Source organism: Hypanus sabinus, unplaced genomic scaffold (assembly GCF_030144855.1).
Source record: "Hypanus sabinus isolate sHypSab1 unplaced genomic scaffold, sHypSab1.hap1 scaffold_1119, whole genome shotgun sequence".
Lineage (NCBI taxonomy): Eukaryota > Metazoa > Chordata > Chondrichthyes > Myliobatiformes > Dasyatidae > Hypanus > Hypanus sabinus.
The window spans coordinates 61,325-86,117 of NW_026779176.1; the positions used below are offsets into that span (position 1 = coordinate 61,325).

At 45.2% G+C, this 24,793-nt stretch overlaps 1 protein-coding gene across 1 annotated transcript; it reads left to right on the forward strand.

The window, feature by feature from the left end:
• Positions 1 to 1,019: 1,019 nt before the first annotated feature.
• On the forward strand, positions 1,020 to 22,716 carry LOC132386360 (NACHT, LRR and PYD domains-containing protein 3-like; the record flags this gene model as incomplete). Its single annotated transcript, XM_059958615.1, has 8 exons — positions 1,020 to 1,054; positions 4,168 to 4,334; positions 9,254 to 9,425; positions 9,524 to 9,589; positions 19,146 to 20,913; positions 21,974 to 22,072; positions 22,228 to 22,398; positions 22,554 to 22,716. Coding segments are annotated over exons 1-8 (2,616 nt in total), but the record flags the coding sequence as incomplete, so codon positions are not given.
• Positions 22,717 to 24,793: the final 2,077 nt, after the last annotated feature.

Genomic DNA, 24,793 nt, shown 5'->3' on the forward strand with positions numbered 1-24,793 from the left:
AATGTTGAATCAGTTTGTTGTTCTGTGTTCAGTTCTGACTGTTGCTTTTTGATCTTCGTTTCACACAAGGCAGATTATATGTCCACTTCTTTAAGAATTTGCCATCGTTTATTATTGTCCACACTATCGAAGGCTTTAGAGCAGTCAATTAAACATAGATAAATACCTTATTGGAATTACCCCGATTTCTCCATTATCCGGCGTAGGTTAGCAATTTGGTCTCTGGTGCCTCTGCCTCTTCTAAAACCAACTTTCACCTCTGGCAGTTCTCGATCTATATATTGCTGGAGTCTTGCTTGAATGATCTTTGGCATTAACTTGCTACCATGTGAAATAGTTTGGTAATTTCAACATTCCTTTATTGGGAATTGAGATAAAAACGGATCTATATCCAGCCTTAAGTTCATTGTTGTTTTTGTTTTCAGTACAGCATCAAATTTTTTTAGTTTTAAACAATTCAACTGGACTCCCGTCATATCCTGCAGCTTTATTATTGGCAATGTTTTCTATCTCCCGTTCGACTTCACTTTCCAGAATGTCTGGCTCTGGATCGCTGAGGGAGTCATTGCAGGTGTCTTCGCTGTTGGATCTGTCTGCAATTCTTCTGTGTGTTCCTGCCAATTCCCTTTGATGTCTTCTGCTTCTGTAAGGTCCTTCCCTGTACTCATTTTCCTATATGCATTTTACATGAAGTGTTCCTTTGATTTCTCTAATCTTCCGCAACAGATATCTAGTTTCATTGTCCAATTCTGTTGGCTTCTTCAGCTTCAATGCATCACTCCTTTAAAAACGTTTCCTTATATTTCCTTGCTATCTTTTTGAAATTTGTGTTCAGTTGGAGGTCTTTGTTCCAATCTCCATTTACTCCCAGGAATGTCGGAGAGTGAGCAGTGACCTTACAAAAGTGGTTAAAATCATGAAGTTCAGAGTCACTGATTCTCTCTTTTATTTGTGTAATTCAGGTCATTGCCAGCAGGTGGGGCTTTCTTCCACTCGGACGGCAGTCAAGAAGACAACAATCAACTAACTTCAGTCAGAGTCAGAATGGACACAGGTATGCTCACTGTGCTCTTATTAAAACCCTGTCCTTATGTTAGACGTGTAGTCAAGTCATCAATAGTTCAGTGGAATAAACTTAGGCGATAAAGGGGCAGGGAAAAAGTACCATCAAACGGGGTCATTGATCCTACTGGTAAAGCGACTTTGAGCACTGGAACAATTCAGCAGCTCCAGCACAAGGACCTAACAAGGGGAATGGTCGAATCGCTCCGCTCACCAGGCAAATCTTCACCTGAGTGAAAGGAGAAGGAGCTTCTGAATAAGTAGATGAAGCTCAGGAATACAGCAGCGGGCAATGCAACAATCCAGGGAACAGACAGAATATTTGGTACAAACTGATGTGGAAAATGCCTCCAACAGCCAGTGTGAAAAACAGATGTTGTTTTCTCGTTTGGAAGGACAATGGTGAATTCTCCCCGGATTTCCGGGTTGTTGCACAATGGAGCTGAGCGGAGATTCCCGCTGTCTGTCTTTTGTGGCCGAGCTAAAGAACGTTATATTGAGGGAGAACCGACTGGATGCGGGATGCAGTGAACAGGAGCAATTTTAAACAGGGAATCTGGGGGGGGGGGAGGGCTACCGAAGCAATGAAATGTCCTTGGCGAATAAGATTAAAGTAAAACAAAATGATAAGTAGAGAAGGCAACGCACAAAATGCTGGAGGAACTCAGCAGGTCAGCTAGCATCTATAAAGAGAAATTAAGTATCAACGTTTCAGGTTAAGGAATCTTAAGGAATTAAGGAATCTTAATTAGAGAATTTGTACATTGATTTAAAAGTTGTTTTGGGCACATCGAATAGAATAGGATTGTCTGTCTAGGTACCATGTCCGATGCGGGTGTGGGTGACCATTGCTTTCCACATGGATCTATCCCTCGCTCTTTGGATGACTTCATTTCCCCGATATGCAGCCACCTGAGTTTGCTCCTGTCGATCTTTCCAGACAGTATAAGTTCTTGTAGTTCATCTTTCCGCATGATGTGTCCTAGGAATCTGAGTTGTCTTTCTCTTACTGTTGTTATGAGTGATCTAACTGCTTGTGCTCTTCTGAGAACTTCTTCATTTGACCTGTGTGTAGCCCATGATATTTTAATATTCTAACATTCTCTTGATAATCATAATTCAGCTGCTTCTAGTCTCTTTTCCATTGCTGGGCAAATAGTCCAGCATTCACTTCCATAAGTCAGGATAGAATAAATGTAGCACTGCAGTATTCTGTTTTTAGTGTACAGACTCATCTTTCTGTCTGTTAATATGGTCTTCATTTTCAGGAAAGCCTATTTCGCCATTGCTAATCTGTATTTGATATCTGTGTCGCACCTGCCATCGCTTGCTATTTGGCTGCCAAGATATCTGAATTTGTTGACTTGTTTGATGTTTGTATTTCCGATCTTGATCACACATTGTGGGATGTTTGTCTTTCTGGAGATGCCCATGCTTTCTGTCCACTTAGTGTTGATTTAGAGGCCTCTTCAATTTCTTTGTGCTGCCACTATAGTGAGTAGTTCTTTAAATTCTGTTTCCGAGTCAGCTATTAGTACGATGTCATCAGCATATCGGATGTTATTTATATTCTGGCCTCCAATTTGTGAGTCCTTTGATGTCTTTGATACTTCTCAAGACATTTTTACTATACAGGTTGAAGAAGTCAGGTGAAAAGACACAACCTTGCCTGTCATGGTATTTTCATACTCACTCACTTCTCCTTCTATTCTAATGGATGCTGTCTGGTCCGAGTCTAGCCGAACATAAAGAAGAATCTTGAAGGACCTAACATTCTAAAATCAGAGATTCGAGCAGCCATAAATAAAACAAAACGTAACAGAGCAACTCGTCCAGTCAACATCGCTGTTGAAATGATACCGGCCTTAGCAGAATTTGGAATAGAGAAAATAACAGAAATAGCAAATGAAATCTGTGATCATGGGGAGATACCTGATGATTTAAGTAAATCAGTGTTCGTCGCACTTCCAAAGAAAGAGGGAGCAACAGAATGTGAGTTACATCGTACAATAAGCCTGAGGAACCAGGTGGGAACAATTATTCTCAGAGTAATCAGAATGAGAGCAAGACGCTTTTAAAACCAGAATCCATTAAAGAACAATGGAGCTTTGTGGAAAACACTGGAACCAGAAATGCAATTTTCATGCTACGAATGATCTGTGAACGAGCCATCCAGGTAAAAAAAGACATCTACCTATGTTTAATCGACTATACAAAAGCTTTTGACACTGTCAGACACCAAGATCTCCTGGAAATGCTTCAAGAATCAGGACAGGAGGAGCGTTATTCTGGCTGAAGATGTGTGACCAATAGTGTCCTCAAAGATCACTGGTTCGCCATGCGTCGTGTGTGATTTAAATAAATTCATAATAAACTATGCATCACTCAAAATGATATACTTTGTAACACCACGTGGGCGCACTCATTAGTCGATTTACACAGTTGACAGTGTTGAGTAAATTTGGGACTGTTTTCAAAGTGCTCAGCATCGAATTAGAAATATGAACAGACTGTCACCAGGCAGAGTTAATTCTGGCAAATATGAGAAGTTGCACTTTGGGAGGTCAAGTTCGCTAGCGATGTGCACACTGAAATCTGGGACCCTTAATAAGTTTGTTGTACAGACGGGTCTTGGATATGGATAGCTCTCATGAAAGAGGTAACACAGTTGGTAGCGTGCTAACGATGAGTTGAGGTATTTGTTAAAGTTGGGCGATAACTAGATGAACTTTGGTTAAGAGACAATTTCAGTATTGTGCAGAAATCTGGTAACCACATCACGAGAATGATGTGAAGGGTCCGGAGAGGGTGCAGACGAGTTTCACCACAAATCCCAGAGGGAATAGGTTTAAGGTTAGAGGGTAAAGTTTAAAGGGGATTTAGGATGTATGTTTTCCACAGAGAGTGATCGGTGTCTGGAATGTGCTGCCGAGGGAGGGACTGGAAACAGATACTCAGCAGCATCTGAGAGGCGTTTGAATTCATGAGTAGGCTGGGAACGGAGGGACATTGACCGTGTTCCTAAAGATGGGATTGGTTTCAATTGGCATCGTGTCCGCATACGCATGGTACATCTACTATTTTATGTTCCATGCTTGACTACAGATCTGAACTCCACAATCTCCGCCTTCCTGTCAAAATGTGAGGATCACCACCTGTTCCGGTTGACGAGATTCTACATGGAGCGACTGGAGCAGGCGATTGAGGAGGGTCTGGAGGGAGTCGGCTCCATGTTAATGGGCGAGGATCACTTCACCGGGCGAGAGTATCACGTAAGTGGGAGGAACATAGACTGATTGTAGATTCTACTGAATCTGTTACAGACCGACAGAACCGGTGTAACGGTGCCTCCGGGCTATGAAAATCATGTAATGCTTCTGGTGAACATCAAGAAAAGAATTTTAATCTGCGGATACCCTGAACCTTTATTTACCAATACAATCCCCTTTCCAGTTATCTGACCACGTTCATTTTTAGACAGGTTAGGATACAGGCAATGATTGACAGGTGACTTTACTAATATGACGCTTGACGGACATTGCAGGTGGACAGAGAACCACTTGACATCACTCAGACTGACATCACATCATGTTCCCAATGTTCGACCTTAATGGCCTTTCACTAATCTGTGTTCTCCTGCTGACCCACGGGTTTCCCAAAATCAGATATATAGTGACATATTTCTCAGCTCATTTCTCGAGTCCATCTTCAAACCCATTTTCAACTCACCAGGCAACAATGACTATCGTCTCTCATTTGAACTGCTGACTTTTTTAAAATCGATTTTCACAGCATACCTCATGTTTCTGTTATCTTTTGTTCCTTGTGATTGTTACAATTTGAGTTTGTTGTTACCACGGCATATGCTGTTAACACCGGGAAGTGCAATATTACTATCACTGAAAATATTCCAAACATCTACAGCTAACATAGAATTACAAAGAAGCAGCTTTCCAATGGTCCTCGTGCTACTGGAGTGCGTTCACTTATTGCCACGCAGACTGAATTTTAGTGAAGAGCCACACACGATACCGAACACTACATTCCACGTGAGGCAGCTGACAATTTCAATCCAAACTTCTTACTCAACATCACCAGCATTTGGCTTCGGTCTGACACACATGCACAATAGTCGTGTATTTACTAGCTGCTCCTCACTGCCAGTTCCCAGCTATTGGCTGAAACTGGACCCCACATGGAAACTGACAGTGAAGGGTGAACCTGCTGCGGTTCACCAGCAAGTACCTCAGGGAAAATCAACAGTGACCCTGCCTTAGTTTGAGCTAGCCGTAGTCATCAAACTCAACAGTACAGCAACAGGCTCTTCTGCCCATCTAGTCCACACCGACCTATTGTTTGCTTAGTCCCATTGAACTGAACCCAGACTGGAGACATCCATAAACCCCCATTGAATTAACTTATCCAAACTGATCTTAAACGTTCAAATCGAATGTACATCAACTAATTCCGATGGCTGCACTTTACACTCCGAGTGAACAAGTTCCCGTCATCTTGCCTTTCACCTGTCATTGTTACCCAATGATCTCTAATTCCTGTCTCACCTAACCTCAGTAGTAAATGCCTTTTCACACTAACTCTATCTATACCTTTCATAAGCTTGTATACCTCTGTCACATCTGTCCTGGTCCTCCTACACTCTATGGAATAATATCCTAACCTATTCACACTTTCCCTATATCTCAGGTCCTCAAGTCCTGGCAACAATCTGTAATATTTCTCTACGCTCTTATTGATAACCTTCCGAGAGGGAGGTGCACCCATTGTTTCAAAATAGCCTTTGCAACATCAATTTCGACTTAATATCCCGACTTCTGTTTTCAATATTTTGATTTATGAAAGCCCATGGATCTGTATTCCCAGATATCTTAGTTTTACTGCACTGCTTAATGTCCTACCGCTCAATGTCTTAGTATTCTGGTGGTTTGTCCTTAAAAAATGCAACACCTGACATGTGTCTCATTAAATTCTATCTCCGAATCTCCATTCCACCTTTTTCTAGTTGTTCCATGTCCCGCTGTAAGCTCAGATAACCTTCCTCGCTGTCACTACCTTGGTGTCATCCACAGATTTGCTGACACAGTTTACCACATCATCATCCAGAGCATTGATATATATGACAGACAACACCAGACCCAGTACAGATCCCTGCCGTACACCACTAGTCATAGACCCCCAGTCATCTCTTAACTACCCTTGCGTTTCCAATATCTAAACTAAATTACTACCATGTCATGAATGGTAAGCCACTTAGTCTTATTGATCAAGCTCTTTCATGAAGGATCTTCTCAAAGGCCATGCTGAAGTTCATGTGGATATCATCCACTGAGTGGTTTACATTATTTGCCTGGTGAGTTCCTCAAGAAGCTGTAAGCCTGGTTAGACGAGATTTACCAGACACAAATTAGTGTTGGCTATCCCTAATCAATCCTTGTCCATCCAAATACTAATATTCAGTCCCTTAGAATACCTGCCATTCTGCCACTAGCTTTACTAGCACTGATGTCAGGATCACCAGCCTTTGATTCCCTGGCTTATTCTTACAGTTTTTATAAACAACAGAACAACATTACTTACCCTCCAATACTTCCACCTCTGACATTTTAAATACCTTTAGCGGAGCACCTGCATTCTCTGAACTAGCCTCAAAAGAAGGAAAGCACTAAGGATTTATCCACGCTAATCTGCTTCAAGACAACAAATATCTCCTCCTCTATAATCTGTATAATGTCCATGATTTCACTGATTCTTTGCCTCACTCCAAAGACTCTGCATATCTCCAGGGTCTTTACAGTGAGGCAAGACAGCAGTGAAACATACAACAGTAAATATAAACGCAACAAAGTCCATTTAAATCTCCCCACCATTTTCAGCTTCATGCATAAAGGCCCACTCTGAACTTCAAGAGGACCAATTTTGTTCATTGGCATAATTCTGTTCGAAATATATTTGATGACGAGTTTGGAATTCTATTTTCCTTTGTCTGCTAGAGCAATCTCATGCCGATCTTTAGCTCTCCTGATTTCCTCCTTTAGTAACTCTTGCATTTCTTGTACTCGTCGGGTACCTCATTTGATCCTTCGAAACAGTACTTGCTATGTGATTAGGATCTGAATATCCCTCAAAAGCCAAGGTTCCTTAAACATCTTATTGTTGCTTTTTATTCCGTCAGGAACAGTCAAACTCTGTACTTGTGGTCATTTATGCACTCGAACTCTGTACTCTCAAAATTTCAGTTTCGGAAGCCTCACACTTACTAAGCACGTCTGTACCAGAAAACAACCGGTCCAAATCCATTTTCCTCAAATCCCTTCTAAGTCCATTAAAATTGGCCTTTCTCCAATTTAGATTCTTAACCCGAAGACCAGACGTACCCTGTTCCGTAATGATCTTTAAGCTAATGGCACCAGATCCAAAGTGTTTCCCTGCACACGTCTGTCACCTACCATCATAATCTTGTGTTTATCGTGACTGTCTGTGATCTTTCTACAAATTTGATCCTCTAAAGCCCAATGACTATCCATTTCTTAATGTTCAGTTTCACCCATGCAGTCAGTAGATGATCCCTCCAGTTTGTCCTGTTAGAGCAATGCAGGGACATTTTTCCTGACTAGTTATGCCACCTCTCCTTCCATAATTCATCCCGCTCGAATGAATCATGCCTTACACAACGGAACACTGGAATGCTGAACAGCCTCTTCCTACCAAATCACATCAATGGTTACAATGCTGCCATTCAATGTGCTGATGAATTCTCTGGGCTCATCTGCCTTTCCTACAATACTCATTGCAATGAAACAATACGCAACTCAGAACATTAGTTTCATCATTTTTAGAGTCCTGACTCTGTAAGTTGGCCTAACAACACATTTCCCACACAGCCACTCCATTATCCGCTCTGATTATTCATCCCCCGCAACTCAATTTTAGCACATCACCAAACCCAAATGCAGCGCTAACAACCCTTCCCGCAAGATTGTCAGTCCCCCTCCAGTTCAGGTGCAAAAGGTTCACCTCTCTCCATGTCCCATTTCCTTGGAAGAGAGCCCAATCATCTAAACATCTAAAGCCCTCCATAATGCAGCATCTGATCACCCACACGTTAGACTGTATTATCGTCCTATTTCAGGTCTCATTCGCACGTGGTACTGATAGCAATCCCTACAACACAGCTCTCGGCTTCATACCCTTTAACGTAGCATCTAATTCCATGACATGATTTTGCAGGACCTCATCACACTTCCTACTCTTGTCCTTGGTAACAACGTGGACCACGACCTCTGACAGTTCATCCTGCCTTTTCATAATGTGTCAGACTCAACGGGAGATATCCCAGGCATTGGCAAGCCGCTATCCAAATGCCTTGTTCTCATAAATAGTATCTCCAGTCTGTTCCACTGACCATTGAATTCCCTCTGTCAGTGCAGCTCAGCACTGTTCATCCCTTCCGAGTCACAAAGAAAAACTCAGATCCAAAGGCATAATCACCGTGGCTTTCCACTGCGAGGCCATACCCCGAAACTGAAAGCCGTATACCTGTTATAGAGGAGTTTCCTGTAGCGGCTGCCTGTTCCCTCCCCTCTCCGCCCCGCTGCCGGTTACCTGTGTCCTGCGCCTTGGGAATAGCCTGTCAGACAACCTGTCAGGCTCCCGAGTGATCCCGGGTTCATCCAGTTCCAGCTCCAATTCCTCAGCACAGTCTGTAGGAAGTTGCAGCTGGGTGAAATTCCTGACGGTGTAATTATTGGAGAAAATGGAGGTCTCCCTGTATTGCTAACCCTGTCGGAAAAGCATTCCACTATTCTGCCTAGCATGCCCACTGTTCTAGTCATGAAAAAGAGGTAAAATATTACTCAAAAACGACCTAAACCCGCCGCCGCTTCTCACTGAACCCTTTCTTGCACAAAGCCTCAACTCCCCACTCTATTTCTGGCTCACTCACGCATGTGTGCTCCTCTTAAAACTCGTCAGGTTGATTATTACCCCGCAATCTGTGACGTACAGGAACTCCACATTGACCCCGCTGGCTTCTTTTAAAATCGTTCCCCAGTACGAACACTTCAATGGCTGTTAGTGATCTGTGGCGAGCAGAATGTGCTGTGTCAGTCCATATTCAGAGTAGATTTGTACCCATCCTTCCGCTCCTCGATATATTCCCCGTTGTTCATTACAGGGCGTGACTGAGCTCGCGGAGAAGGGAAACCGAGCGGGCGCTTCCAAACTCCTCCTGGATCTGGTGATGGAGAAGGGCTCCGGGGCCCGGAGGGTGATGTGGGAATCCTTTGTGAAACTACATCATCATTTACCGAAGCTGAGCGGAATATTGAATGAAATACGGGAACGAGGTACGGTGGACAATTTACTGTGTGTTACAGATGTAAGTGCTGATGAATTTACAGTATTACACAGAATAGATTTCATGCAGGTTAACCTGTTTGAACAGGTGACGGGCAGTTCGTCTACATGGACCGTAAGCGGAGTTTACCTGAAATGCCCAAGCATCTGAAAGGTAAGCGATAGAACAGAAATCTCAAAGTCTGTATTTCACACCGAGAGTCTAAATACCTGTCTTTACGGGCATGTTTCGAGACTGTCAGAGTTTGGGAGACACTCTGTTGCTGTGTCCGGGGGACGGGTAACCACTTGCATTTTTCAGAACACTTTTTACCGTCTGGATCTTCGGCTGTACACCTGGAGAAATCTATGAGTTTGCTAAACGCATATTCCCGTCGGTGAAAGAAGAAACGTAGGGCATAGAATAGTATACCACAGTCAGGCCCTTCGGTCCACAATGTTGTGTCGACCCTTAAACCCTGCTTCCCATACTTTAACACCCCAACTTAAATTCCTCCATATAACTGTCTAGTAGTCACTTAAATTTCACCATTGTATCTGCCTCTGCCACTGACACAGGCAGCACATTCCACGCACCAACCACTCTCTGAGTAAAAAGCCTTCCTCTAATATCCTCCTTGAACTTCCCAGACCTTACCTTAAAGCTATGTCCTCTTGTACTGAGCAGTGGTGCCCTGACGAAGAGGCGCTGGCTATCCATTCCATCTATTCCTCTTAATATCTTCTTTTCCTCTATCATGTCTTCGCACAACCTCCTTCTCTCCAAAAGTAAAGACCTAGCTCTCTTAATCTCTGATGCATATTCTGTAAACTAGGAAGCATCCTCGTAAATCCCCTCTGCCCCCTGTCCAATGCTTTCACGTCCTTCCTATAGTGAGGCGACCAGAACTGGACACAGTACTCCAAGTGTGGCCTAACCAGAGTTTTATAGAGCTGCATCATTACCTCGCGACTCTAAAACACTATCCCTCGACTTATAAAAGCTAGCTCCCCATAAGCTTTCTTAACGACCCTATTTACCTGTGAAGCAACTTTCAGGAATCTGTGGACATGTACCCCCAGATCCCTCTGTTCCTTCACACTACCAAGTATCCTGCCATTTACTTTGTACTCTGCCTTGGAGTTTGTCCTTCCAAGGTGTAACACCTCACACTGCTCCGGGTTGAACTCCATCTGCCAATTCTCAGTCCACTTCTGCATCCTATTAATGCCTCTCTGCATCCTTCAACAATTCTCTACACTATCCACAACACCAGCAAACATTGTAAACACAAAATACACTGCAGATGCTGTGGTCAAATAAACACGTACAAACAAGCTGGATGAACTCAGCGGGTCGGGCAACATCCGTTGAAAGGAGCAGTCAACGTTTCCGGTCGAGACCCTTCATCAGGACTAAAGTAGGAGGGGGCAGGGGCCCTATAAAGAAGTGGGGGGAGGGTGGAATACCAATCAGAGGAAAGATCAAGGGGTGGGGGAGGGGAAGCAGGGAGGGGACAGGCAGGAGGGGTGAAAAAAGAATCTAAGGGGAAAGCACGATGTTTAGTAGAAGAAGGCGGAGTCATGAGAGGTGATAGGCAGCTAGAAGATGAGACAGTGTGAAAGTGGGATGTAAGAAGGGAGATGGAGGGAATTACCGGAAGTTGGAGAGTTCAAACTTTGTGTCGTCTGCAAACTTGCCAACCCATCCTTCTACACCCACGTCCAGGTTATTAGTAAAACTCACAAAATTCCTTTCCCTCCAATCCTCCAGTAGCATTCCCGTGGACACCGAGGACATAAAGATCCTAGCCAGACGCTCAGCAATATCTTCGCTCGCCTCGTGGAGCAGCCTGGGGAATATTCCATCAGGCCACGGGGACTAATCCGTCCTGATGTACTTTAACAACTCCAACACCTCCTCTCCCTTAATATCAACATGCTCCAGAACATCAACCTCTTTCATATTGTCCTCACCGTCAGCAAGATACCTCTCCTTGCTGAATAACGAAGAGAAGTATTCTTTGCGGACCTCGCTCACTTCCACAGCCTCCAGGCACATCTTCCCACTTTTATCTCTAATCTGTTCTTCCTTCACTCTTGTCATCCTTTTATTCTTCACATAGTTGTAAATGCCTTGGGGTTTTCCTTTACCCTACTCACAAAGGTCTTCTCATGACCCCGTCTTGCTCTTCGCAGCCCCTTCTTAATCTCCTTTCTTGCTACCCTATATTCTTCAACAGACCCATATAACCATATAACAATCACAGCACGGAAACTGACCATCTTGGCCCTCCTAGTCCGTGCCGAACCCTTAATCTCACCTAGTCCCACCTACCCGCACTCAGCCCATAACCCTCCACTCCTTTCCTGTCCTTATACCTATCCAATTTTACCTTAAATGACACAACTGAACTGGCCTCTACTACTTCTACAGGAAGCTCATTCCACACTGCTATCACTCTTTGAGTAAAGAAATACCCCCTCGTGTTTCCCTTAAACTTTTGCCCCCTAACTCTCAAATCAAGTCCTCTAGTTTGAATCTCCCCTACTCTCAATGGAAACAGCCTGTTCACGTCAACTCTATCTATCCCTCTCAAAATTTTAAATACCTCGATCAAATCCCCCCTCAACCTTCTACGCTCCAATGAATAGAGGACCCATCTGGTCCTTGCTTCCTAAACCTCAATTATGCTGCCTTCTTGCACCAGACTAGATTTCCCACCTCACTTGTCACCCATGGTTCCTTCACCCTACCATTCCTTCTCTTCCTCACCCTGACAAATTTATCCCTAACATCCTTCAAGAGATCCTTAAACATCGACCACATGTCCATAGTACATTTCGCTGCAAAAACAACATCCCAATTCACACCCGCAAGTTCTAGCCTTATAGCCTCATAACGTATCCTTTCTCAATTAAAAATGTTCTTGTTCTCTCTATTTCTATCCTTTTCCATGATAATGCTGAAGACCAGGGAGCGGCGACCACTGTCCCCTAGATGTTCACTCCCAGAGAGATCTGTGACCTGACCCGGTTCGTTACCTAATACTAGATCTGTATGGCTTTCCCCCTAGTCGGCCTGTCGACATACTGTGACAGGAATCCGTCTTGGACACACTTAACAAATTCTGTCCCATCCAAAGCCTTGGAACTAATCAGCTGTCAATCAATATTAGGGAAGTTAAAGTCACCCATGTTAACAACCCTGTTATTTTTGAAACTTTCCAAAATCTGCCTCCCAATCTGCTGTTCGGTATCTCTGCTGCTACTAGGGGCTTATAGAATACTCCCAACAGAGTAACTGCTCCCTTCCTGTTTGCTGACTTCCACCCATACTGACACAAACGAGGATCCTGCCAAATTACCCACCCTTTCTATAGTTGTAATAGTATCCCTGACAAATAATGTCACCCCTCCTCCCCTTCCCCCAGCCCCCATCCCTTTTAAAGCAATGAAATCTGGGAATATTGAGAATCCATTCCTGCCCTGGTGCCAGCCAAGTCTCTGTAATGGCTACAACATCATAATTCCATGTATGTATCCAAGCTCCCAGTTATTCACCTTTGCTCCGGATGCTTCTTGCATTGAAGTACACGCACTTTAGCCCATCTACCTTACTACTATTACACCCTTTATCTACTTCTCTTTCCTCAAAACCTCTATATGTCAGACCTGGCTTTGGCCCATGCACAATACTTGCAGTTCTCGCAAGATCATGTTCCTCCTCCAACTCACTATCTGCTCTAACACTCTGCCCCCCCCCCCCACTTTGCAAATCTAGTCTAAACCCCCTGGAGTAGCACTAGCAATCCTTGCCGCAAGGATGATAGTCCCCCTCCAGTTCAGGAACAGTTCAGGACCGTCGGAACAGGTCCCACCTTCCCTGGAACAAGGCCCAATTTTCCAGAAACACGAAGCCCTCCCTCCTGCACCAACTCCTTAGCCACGTATTTAGCTGGATTATCTCCCTACACATGGCACGGGTAGCAATCCTGAGATTGCAACCCTGGAAGTCCTGTTCTTCAACTTTACACCTAAATTACTAAACTCTCTTTGCAGGACCTCCTTCTTCTTCCTATCCACGTCATTGACATGGACCATGACATCTGGCTACTCACACTCCCTCTTGAGAATACTGAAAACTCGATCCGAGACACCGCAGGCCCTGACACCAGAGAGGCAACAGACCATCCAGGATTCTCGATCTCTCCCACAGAACCTCTTATTTGTCCCCTTAACTATCGAATCCCCTATCATTATTGCTCTCCTATTTTCTCTCCTTCACTTCTGATCTGAGGGTCCAGTCTCGGTGCCAGAGACGCGACCACTGCAACTTGTCCCTGGTAGGTCGTCCACACCAACATTATCCAAAGTGGTATACTTATTGTTGATGGGAAAGTACACAGGGTTGCTCTGCTCTTCCTGTCTATTCCCCTTCCCGCTCCTGACAGTCACCCAGCGACCTGTCTCCTGACTTTTAGGGGTGTCTATCTGCCTGAAACTCCTGTCTATTTTTGTCTCTGCCTCACGAATGATCTGAAGTTCCTCCAGCTCCAGCTCCAGTTCCCTAACACGGTTTGTCAGGAGCTGCAGCTGGATGCACCTTTTGCAGGTGTAGTCATCAGGGACAATTGTGCTCGCTCTGACTTCCTACGGACTAAATCGGAGCACCCGGCTGTCCTAACGGCGGTCTCCATTACTTAATTCTGAGATAATTAGATTAATTAAAGGAGCTTATCCGGCTTTACCTCATTGAGAGCAAGTTTGTCCTCAGTCTCTTCTGGCCGAAGCCTCTCGAGCCAAAACCTTCCTACTCTGTCTCCCTTCACTCCGTCACAGGCTACTACGTCGTCCGCTCCGTTAATCTGCTCGCTTTTTCAACTCTCTCGCTGTTCTCACAGGTCGACCGTCACGCGCATGCGCAGTCGTGCCCCGTTCAAACTGCCAAAGAATCCTCTGTGTTTCCCTTTCTTAGCACCAAATATCCCGAGAACTGTCAAAACTGTAGCCAGACCTCCAATAGAAACATCCAACACCAGCATGGTATGGCTCACACTTCAGATCCAAAGTGGAGCCGAGATTTGCCTTTATTCCTCCATCAGACCACAAGACATGGGAGCAGAATTAGGCCATTCAGCCCATCGAGTCCACTCCACCATTCCATCATGACTGATCCCAGGTCCGCTGAATCCCATACAACTGCCTTCTCACCATATTCTTTCATGCCCTTTCCAGTCAGGACCTTTTCCCTTAAATATACACATGGACACGGCCTCCACTGCAGTCTGCAGCACGGCACTCCAGCGATTCACTGCTCTCTGGCTCAAAAAATCCTCCTTACCTTTCCAGAAGGATCGCCCCTCTATTTGGAGGCTGTGCCCTCCAGTTCTGGATACTCCCACCATAGAAAACGCACTCTCCACATCCACCCTGTCTGGTCCTTTCAGCATTCGGTAGATTCCATTGAGTACAGGCCCAAAGTTGCCAAAACGCTCCTCATATGTTAACCCCTTCATTCCCAGAATCATTCTGCTGAATCTCTCTGGACTCTCTCCAATGGCAACACATCTTTTCTGAGGTATATCCCCAAAACTGTTGGCAAAACTTCACGTGCTGCCTGACTACATACTTATAAGGGCTAAGCATTATCTCTTTGCTTTTATGTTCGATTCTTCCTGAAATAAATGCCAACATTGCATTTGCCTTCTTTACCAGATCCTCAACCTGTACATTAAAGTTCTGGGAACCTTGCTGGAGGACTCCTAGGTCCCTCTGTACCTGTGATGGTTGAACCTTCTTCCCATTTAGATAATGGTCCGCACTATTGTTCCTTGTCCCAAAATACATTATCATACGTTTCCCAACACTGTATTCCATCTGCCACTTTTTAACCCATTCTTCCAATTTGTGTACATTCTGGTACCTACCCTCCACCTATCTGTGTATCATCCGCAGACTTTGCCACAAAGGCAGCAGAACCAATAAAGTCCCCTGCAGAGCACCATTAGTCAAAGGCAGCCAACCAGTAAAGGCCTTTTTTATTCCCACTTGCGGCCTCCTGCCATTCCGCTACCCACGCCAATATCTTTCCTGTAACGCCAAAGAATTTTATCTTGTTCAACAGTCTCATATGTGGCACCTAATCAAATGCCTTCTGAAAATCTAAGTGAATCACATCCACTGCCTCTCCTTTGTTGACCCTGCGTCTTAGTTCCTCGGAGAACAGATTGGTCAGGCATGATCTCCCTTTACAGAAACCATGCTGACTTTGACCTATTTTGTCATTAGTCTCCAAGTACCTCGAAACCTCAACTTTCATAAGAGACTTCCATAATACACTTTGCTAACCACTGAGGTTTGGTTACTGGCCATAATTTTCTTTTTGTTTTTTTACCTTCGTCCTTTCTTAAAGAGTGAAGTGACATTTGCAGTCCTGCAGTCCTCCGGGATCATGCCAGAACCAACTGATTTTTGAAAGACCATGGCCAATGTATCCGTTATCTCTCCAGCAACCTCTCTCAGGTCTCTGGGATGTAGTCAAGCTGCCCCTGGTGACTTATCCAACTTAAGCCCTTTCAGTATGCCGAGCTCTTTTTCTTGTGATATATCAGTAGCACTCACTTGGTTTGCCTGTGCTCTACTGCAAGCGTCTTCCACAGTGAAGACATATGCAAAGTACCTATTAAGTTTATCGGCCATTTCTTTGTCCCCCATTGCTGTCTCACCAACATCACTTTTCAGTGTTCCAATATCAACTCTTATCTCCCTTTTACTCTTTATATAACTGAAAAAGTGTTTATTTTCGTGCTTTATATTATTGGCTTGACTGCTCCCATATTTCATCTTTTCCCTTCTCATAGCTTTTCCAGTTGCCTTGTGTTGGATTTTAAAACCTTTCCATTCATCCACTTTTTCCACCCACTTTTGGTACATTATATGCCCTTTCCTTGGCTTTTATGCTGTCCTTAACTTCCGTTGTCAATCACTGTTGCCTGCCTCTTCCGTTTGAGAGCAACTTCCTCTGTGGGCCATATCTATCCTGCACCTTATGAAATATATCCAGAATCGTCAGCCACCTAAGTTCTGCCGTTATTCCTATGAGTACCCTCTAACCCACCTCGTAAAGCTCCTCTCTCATGTCTCTGTAATTACCTTTATTCCATTGCGATACAAGTACATGTAAGTTATGCTTCTCCCTCTCAAATTGCAGCTTGAATTCCATCATTTCATGCCTCCAAAGATTCTTTTGCTTTAAGCTCCCTATTAAGAACTGGGTTATTACACAATACCCAATTTAAAATAGCCTCTCCCCGCGTAGTCTCAAGCACAAGATGCTCTACAAAGCTATCTCGTGGGCATTCAATAAATTGCCTCTCTTGCGATTCGACACCTTACGTATGTTTGATTCTCCTATTTTCCTTGAATTCCCCCATTACAATTATGTCATTACCCTTATTACGTGCTTATCCAGCTCCCTTTTCTGTATCAACCCCTCCTCTTGGCTACTATTTGGAGACCTATATATGATTTTCTTTATGTTTTTTTACCCTTGCAATTTCTTATCTTCACCCACAAAGATTCAACATTCTCTGATCCTATCTAAATCTCTTTTCTAATCATGTATTTCCATCTCGAATCAATAACAACACAACATCTATTGGTCCTGCCTGTCCTTTGGATACAAATGATATCCTTTGATGTTAAGTTCCCAACTATGGCCTTCATACAGCCATGACTCAGTGACGCCCACAACATCATACTGCTCTACATATAATTGCACCAAGAGCTCGTCACCTTGTTCCAAATGCTACGCGCAATCAAATAGAACACCATCAGTTCTGCATCTGCGCCCTTTTGATTGCACCATCTGTGGTGCAATCCGTCTGCGTTTGAACCCAATCATGAGCTTGTCCTTCCTGATATTCATGTTATACCTATCATCTAAGGTAAGCTTGTAGGCTCATCCTAAGCTCTACCATCCTGGTTTCCAATCCCCTGCCTTATTAGTGTAAAGTAGTCCCAACAACTCCAGTAGATCTACCCACAGGAATATTTGTCCCCCTCGAATTCGTGCAACACGTCCATTTTGTACAGAGCACGCCTGTCCCAGAGGTTGTCCCAATTATCCAAAAACCTGAATCCCGACACCCGCTGCAATTCTTCAGTCACGGATTTATCTGCCACCCCATTTTCACTGTCGTGTGGAACAGACAGCAATCCCGAGATTACTATGTTTGAGATCCCGCTTCTCAGCTTCCCTCCTATCTCCCTATATTCTGTTTTCCTGAACTCCTCCCTTTGTACTTCCTATGTCATTGGTATCAGTATGTTCCACGACTTCTCGCTGTTCACCCTCCCTTATCAGGATATTGTGGACGTGTCCAGAAACATTTTGGACCTTGGCACCTGAGTGACAAAGCATCATCGGTGTCTCCTTTTTGTGTCCGTAGAATCGCCCACATGTCCCCCTGACTATAGAATCCCCTGTTATTTCTGACATCCTCTTCAGCTTCCTGTTCTTCCGAACAACATCTGGGAATTGCCTGAATCCATGTCCAAGTTCCCTGGAGCAGAGGTGTGGTAGGGGTGCATCGTCTCAGTTCATGTACCAGCTCCTCTGTGTAGATGAGATTGTACAGGGGTGGTAGGGGTGTATGGTCTGAGATCACGTACCAGATCCTCTGTGTAGAGATTGTAGAGGGGTGGTAGGGCTGTTTTGTCTGAGATCACGTACCAGCTGCCCCGTGTAGAGGATATTGCAGAGGGGTGGTAGGGCTGTTTTGTCTGAGATCACGTACCAGCTCCTCGGAGCAGAGGAGACTGTAGGGGTGTGGTTGGGACATATTGCCTGAGTTCCTGTACTAGCCCCTTGGAGCAGAGGGGACTGCAGAAGTGTGGTGGGGTCTTATTGCCGGAATTCACGTACCAGCTCTTCAGAGCAGAGAAGACTGTAGATGTGTGGTTGGGGTGTTATTGCCGGAGTTCACGTACCAGCTCTTCAGAGCAGAGAAGACTGTAGATGTGTGGTTGGGGTGTTATTGCCGGAGTTCACGTACCAGCTCTTCAGAGCAGAGAAGACTGTAGATGTGTGGTTGGGGTCTTATTGCCGGAGTGCACGTACCAGCTCCTCAGAGCAGAGAAGACTGTAGATGTGTGGTTGGGGTGTTATTGCATGTGTCATGTACTAGCTCCTCCTAGAATAAGAGACAGTGGAGTAGTGCAGGGTGTGTTACCCCATGACTGGACCAGCCTGGAAAGGGAAACTCTGGGCTCAGTACTCACAGCATGCACCTAAAGGACGATCAAGAACATCAGGTCTGTTATGCGAAAAGAAAAAATGATGAAAATTGCCCATTGCCCACCCACTCCCCCCACCACCGTTACCCCTGCAGGGTTGCACAGTTCAGCAGAAGCTGAGCAGTGAAAGCAGTGAAACCACCCGCTCCACACAACACTCTCCTCTCCAGAATCACGTGTGCACTTGGTGCTCGCTGGATCACCGGAGAATCTGCAAACTACCAACAGAGGGGAGAGTGGAGCCTTTAACAGCGGATCTGAGTCAGATCAGAAATATTTCTGGTCCGTCGTTCATTTTCAGACATGCTTACTTCTGATCTCCCGATTTCACCCAAACAATGTCCTTAACAATTATTTTAATTGGGGGAAATCAGTGGGTGTTCCGTGTTCATCAGATCAGGCTTTGACAACCGATTTCTGTCCGTCCACAGATGTTCAACAGAAACTCAAGGATTCTCTGCGGACACAAACTGAAACACTGAGAGTGAACACGATCCTGATGAGGGAGAAGGTGAAGGTTTTCCAGCTGGTTGATCGATACGCTGAGCTCACGGTCATTTCTACTGTTCGAGATCGGACACTGGTGGAACATGAGCTGCTGGCAAGAGCCAGAGACCACGAGGAATCGAGAGAAAAACACCTCCGCAAAAAGCTGGAGAAAGTCCACATTGCTCATCTATTTCAGAATAGGTACTCACATTGTTTTCGGGACAAAATGAAAAGATTCTTCAAAAGATCAACTTCTGGATGTTCGGCAGCAGTGTCTGGAGTCTCGGGGATCGGGAAAACAACAATGGTACAAAAGATTGTTTATGACTGGGCAACAGGGAAAATATACCAACAATTCCACTTTGTCCTCTGTTTCAAATTCCGGGATTTAAACAACATTAACTGCAGAATAAACCTGAAGGAACTGATTCTGGATCAGTATCCTTACTTTGGGAATATCCTGAGAGAGGTCTGGAAGAACCCAGAGGGATTGCTGTTTATATTCGATGGTTTGGATGAATTCAAGCACAGAATCGATTTTGCGGACAGTCGGGCAGATACAGAACCCAAGCACCAGTGCCCAGATCCTGAGTGGTGGTGTGAAGTGTCTGACATTGTGTACAGTTTAATCCAGGGCAAGCTGCTCCCAGGGTGTTCAGTGCTGGTGACCACCCGGCCCACTGCGTTACATTTATTGGAAAAGGCTGATATCCGTGTCTGTGCTGAAATCCTGGGATATGTTGGTGAGGAACGGAAGGAATATTTCATCAGACATTTCGAAGATCAGACGGTGGCAGAAGCTGTTTACAAACACGTGGAGGAGAACGAGATCCTGTACACTATGAGCTACAACCCCTCCTACTGCTGGATCCTCGCTCTGGTACTGGGCCCTTTCTTCACACTAAGAGTCAGGGACCCGCAGCTAGTTCCCAAGACCATCACCCAACTGTACTCCTACTATATTTACAACATCCTGAAAAACCACGGCCGTGAGATTGACAACCCCCGTGATGTGTTACTCAGGGTTGGTCAGATGGCCTGCAGAGGAGTGTCCGAGAAGAAGATTGTGTTTACAAATGGAGATTTGATCAACTACAATCTGCAGCCTTTCCAGGTCCCGTCCGGGTTCCTGATGGAGCTTTTGGAGAGAGAGGATTCTGCCTGGAGCGTGATGTACACATTCCCACACCTCACCATCCAAGAGTTTGTAGCCGCAGTCGCACAATTCCTGAATCCACATCCCGGGGACATCCTGAAGTTCCTCACTAAAGCCCACAACACGACCGATGGGCGATTTGAGGTATTTCTCCGTTTTGTTGCTGGTCTCTGCTCCCCAATGACAGCTCGGATCCTGGAGGAATTTCTGGGTCCATTTCCTCATGAAGCAACCTGCCGGGTTATTGACTGGGTGAAGAAGGAGGTTAGACGCCGGAGTGGAAACACGAGGAGTGAAGCTGGTAAAAGGAGCCTCCTGAACACATTGCACTACCTGTTTGAGTCTCAGAATCGTGAACTGGCTCAGGCCTCATTGGGATCTGTGGAAACACTTTCCTTCAGTGGAATGATACTGACCCCGATTGACTGCGCGTTCCTGTCTCATGTCATCGGACTCTGTGATACACTAAAACACCTCGACCTGGAGAACTGCCACATTCAGTGTGAAGCAATCCAGCGGCTGGTCCCCGGCCTGCACAAGTGCCAGGAGTTGAAGTACTGATTTATCTCTCACTCTTGAACTGTGAAACTGAGTTGTTTCAAATTGGTAAAACTGTAGTAAATCAGATAATGTGACAAATAACTACAGGAATATGAAGGTTTTGTGGGATGTCGGTGACTAGTGAAAAACGACCATTGTTTTAATGGCAGCAAGTCACAGGAATGGCCGTGTTTCTCGCTGCCTGTGACACGTCCATTGACAATGTTCCTTCTCACTGTTACAGACACCCAGACCGACACTGACTGCAGCAGGTGGGTCAGAGATTCACACCCCCTTCCCGTTGAGGGACAAGAGACCGTCAGCAGACTGTCCCAGTGAGAAGGAAAGATATACCATTGTGAGATTGTCCTCTCCTGCCCTTCCCTGTTTGTGACTATCACGATCAGTCCGCCTGTGTGACTGTGCTCACTACCAGGTACCCAGACCCCATGGGCGCATCTCCTCCCCCGATTGCGGACCTCAGTTCTGACCCAACCCTTCCTTGCAATATATTTTTGGATCATCTTATCTTATTGGATTATCTTCTCCTATCGGTATACTGATGAGGGAACTGACATCCCCATCCCCCTGCCTCCTGTGAGACCACTCTTCCCAATTCCCTTAATCCTGTGGGATCTCTCATCCCTATCCCCTTCTTCCTGAGAGATCTCTCTTCCCCATCAACTTTCTCCTGCAGATTCTGTCTTTCTATCCCTTTCCCTCAGGTGGGGTCTCTTCCACCGACTCCTATCGACTTTTCCCCATTGACGAATCTTCCTCACTGTGGGACTTTCTCTCAACCTTTATCCCTGCCCCTCCCGACCATCTCACATCAAGGACACTTTTCTAACCATCGGGAAAAGAGACAGAATATGTGGAGTTTACAGTGTCACACCGACAGACTAAATTACTGACATTCGGTGAATACCCTGGAGCTGGACAGTGAGGGACATTGACGGTGATGGGAACACCGATCAGTGATTTACTGAAGTGTTTTATGTTTCCTGAAATATCCGAGTGAGAGAAATTCCCTCAGACCCACGGTTTTGAATCACTTTGTTCATGAATCTGTCTGTTTGTGTTTAGACTTGGGACGAATGATTTGGGAGATTCTGGAGTGAAACTGGTGTCTGCGGCTCTGAGGAACCCGGAGTGTAAAATACAGATACTGGGGTAAGTACCAGACTGTGGGAGATTGTGTTGACAGTCACTGGGTGTCTGACACTGAACATTAATGTCATCAGTAATTGTGCTACTGATAAACACTGGGGATTTGTACAGTCTCCTGTCTCTCTGTGTCCTTCACTCTCACTCTCTCTGATGTCCAGGCTGAGGGGTGTCGGTCTCACAGATTCTGGTGCCGAGGATCTCGTTTCCGCTCTCAGTACAAACTTATCATTGACGGGTCTGAACCTGAGTGGTAATAAACTGGGAGATTCAGGAGTGAGTATTGTGTTTGCGGCTCTCAGGAATCCGGAGTGTAAAATTCAGAGATTGCGGTAAGTACCAGACTGTGGAAGGTTGTGCTTACAGTCACTGGGTGTCTGCCACTGAACGTTAATGTGATCAGCAATTGTGTTACTGATAAACACTGGGGATTTGTACAGTCTCCTGTCTCTCTGTGTCCTTCACCCTCACTCTCTCTCATCTCCAGGCTGAGTGGCGTCGGTCTCACGGATTCTGATGCCGAGGATCTTGCCACCGATCTCATTACAAACCGATCACTCACGGATCTGGACCTGAGTGATAATAAACTGGGAGATTCCGGAGTGAAACTGGTGTCTGCGGCTCTGAGGAACCCGGAGTGTAAAATACAGAAACTGTGGTAAATACTAGACTGTGGGAGAGTGTTTACAGTCACTGGGTGTCTGACACTGAACATTAATGTGATCAGTAATTGTGTTACTGATAAACACTGGGGATTTGTACCGTCTCCTGTCTCCCGGTGTCCTTCACCCTCAATCTCTCTCATCTCCAGGCTGAGTCGTGTCCGTCTATCAGATTCTGGTGTCGAGGATCTCGTCTCAGCTATCATTACAAAGCGATTGCTAACGCGGCTGAACCTGGAATCAAACTGGCTCACAGACCGATCTATCCCCGCTCTTCGACGCCTTATAGTAGAACTCCCGACTCTGGAGCGGATTGTGTAAGAGTTAGGATTCAATATGATAAAATATCAGCGGATCCGCGGGTTTTCTGGTGATATTTGTCTGTGAGTGATGTTGAAACATTAACCCCGGTCCCCTGTTACTGACACTGTTGTGTAATCTGTTTATTTCATCTTTATTCTCCCTTCTGTTTCAGGCTGGTGGGGAATCGGTTTAGTCAAACCGGGGAGAAGGAATTGATGTCTCTCCAGGAACGCACAGCTGGACTGAGAGTGATATTTGACCATCGGAATATGTGAACATTTTCGCCCGCGGGATGGGGTCACTCAGGCAGATTTCCCGGTTTTACCTTTAACGGCCGCGCTCCAGAATTATTTCCAATATACTCCGACTTCAGCCGAGCGTGCCCTGACGTCAGAAACAGTCCCGCTGCTGAGCGTTTCCGTCTGCAGTGCCGAGGCCCTGCTTCCGCCGGATGTCTTGGTTTGGGCCTCGCCTGGGGAACCGGGGAATGACACAGGCAGGAATTGTCACTCTGGAACACCAGTGTCCTGGGTGGGATTATCCGAGAAGGGTATCGTTTTTGTCACTTTGGACTGAGGACGGTACATTCGGCTGTCTTGCGTCCATAATGATGTTAAGTTAACAAATACTTTGGTAGTAACCCTGGGTCTGCAGCGATCTCGGACGTTGCACTGGTGTGATTTTACAATCATCGGTTCCACGACGGTGAGAAACGGGACTGATTGTTCAACCGGTCACTCGTTGTGCTGTAGGCTTTCTGCGTTTCTATCTTTCTGTGCAAGACGCGCTTATCACCTGTAATCTCATTGGACGAATGGAAAAAGCCTGACTCTAGCTATTCCAGACACCGGCAGTGATACGTCAGTTATTGCTACGACGATGTCTTTTCTTTTTATATTTTACATTATCTTTGTCAGAACTAACGTCTGTCTCTCAATTTTGCTTCAGAAAGATAAATCACAGTATTAAGCATTATTATTTATATTAAGTTTACTTTTCTAGCCAATTAAACAAGAAGCTTCCAATGTAAATGCTGAGAACTATTGAGTTTCAGTTCTGTGGAAGGTTTGGAAGGATGGATCGATTATCCCTGGAATATGGGGAAAGTGACGGAATCTGCCGCGGTGATATACATGTTTTATGGGCAGAAGCAAAGGAGATGAAGCGATTCTGATCTCATTGTGGACCGCCGGAACCGGAAAAATTGAATGAATGTGCCTCGAAAAATCTAACAAAGGTTGAAAGCACATTGTATACAGCGAACAGAAATGCAGAGAATGGATGACATGTGCATTCACTTGAACAATTGCTGTATTGGTAGAAAAACCGTTGCACAGGTTTGTTAAATCCAAATTGATTCTTACTAACACGGTAGAAACCTTCAATGAAGCAGACGGTAAGCAAGCAAATTAAACGGGACGGTTACAGATTGCTAAAAGTCCTGGGTTCCCCAGAAGATTTAATATCGTGGAAGTAACGCGAACGTTGCACATGTCTCCCCAACAGCCCCTCCTACTGAGCCCAAAACCTCCCACAACAAGACCCACTGTCCATCCCATCACCACAGGGGTTTCGCCTTGAAATCATGGACACTCGTGATGTTTTACAGACACGCAAAGCCTCACATGGCCTCATTGATCCCTCCTTCTGCACCTACCTTTTCACGATCGATATATGGCAATGGCTTTAATCCTTCCCACGAAATGTTTCCAGTGATCTCATCAGATCCCAGCAGGATGCACCGCTGTAGCCACGCTGCCCT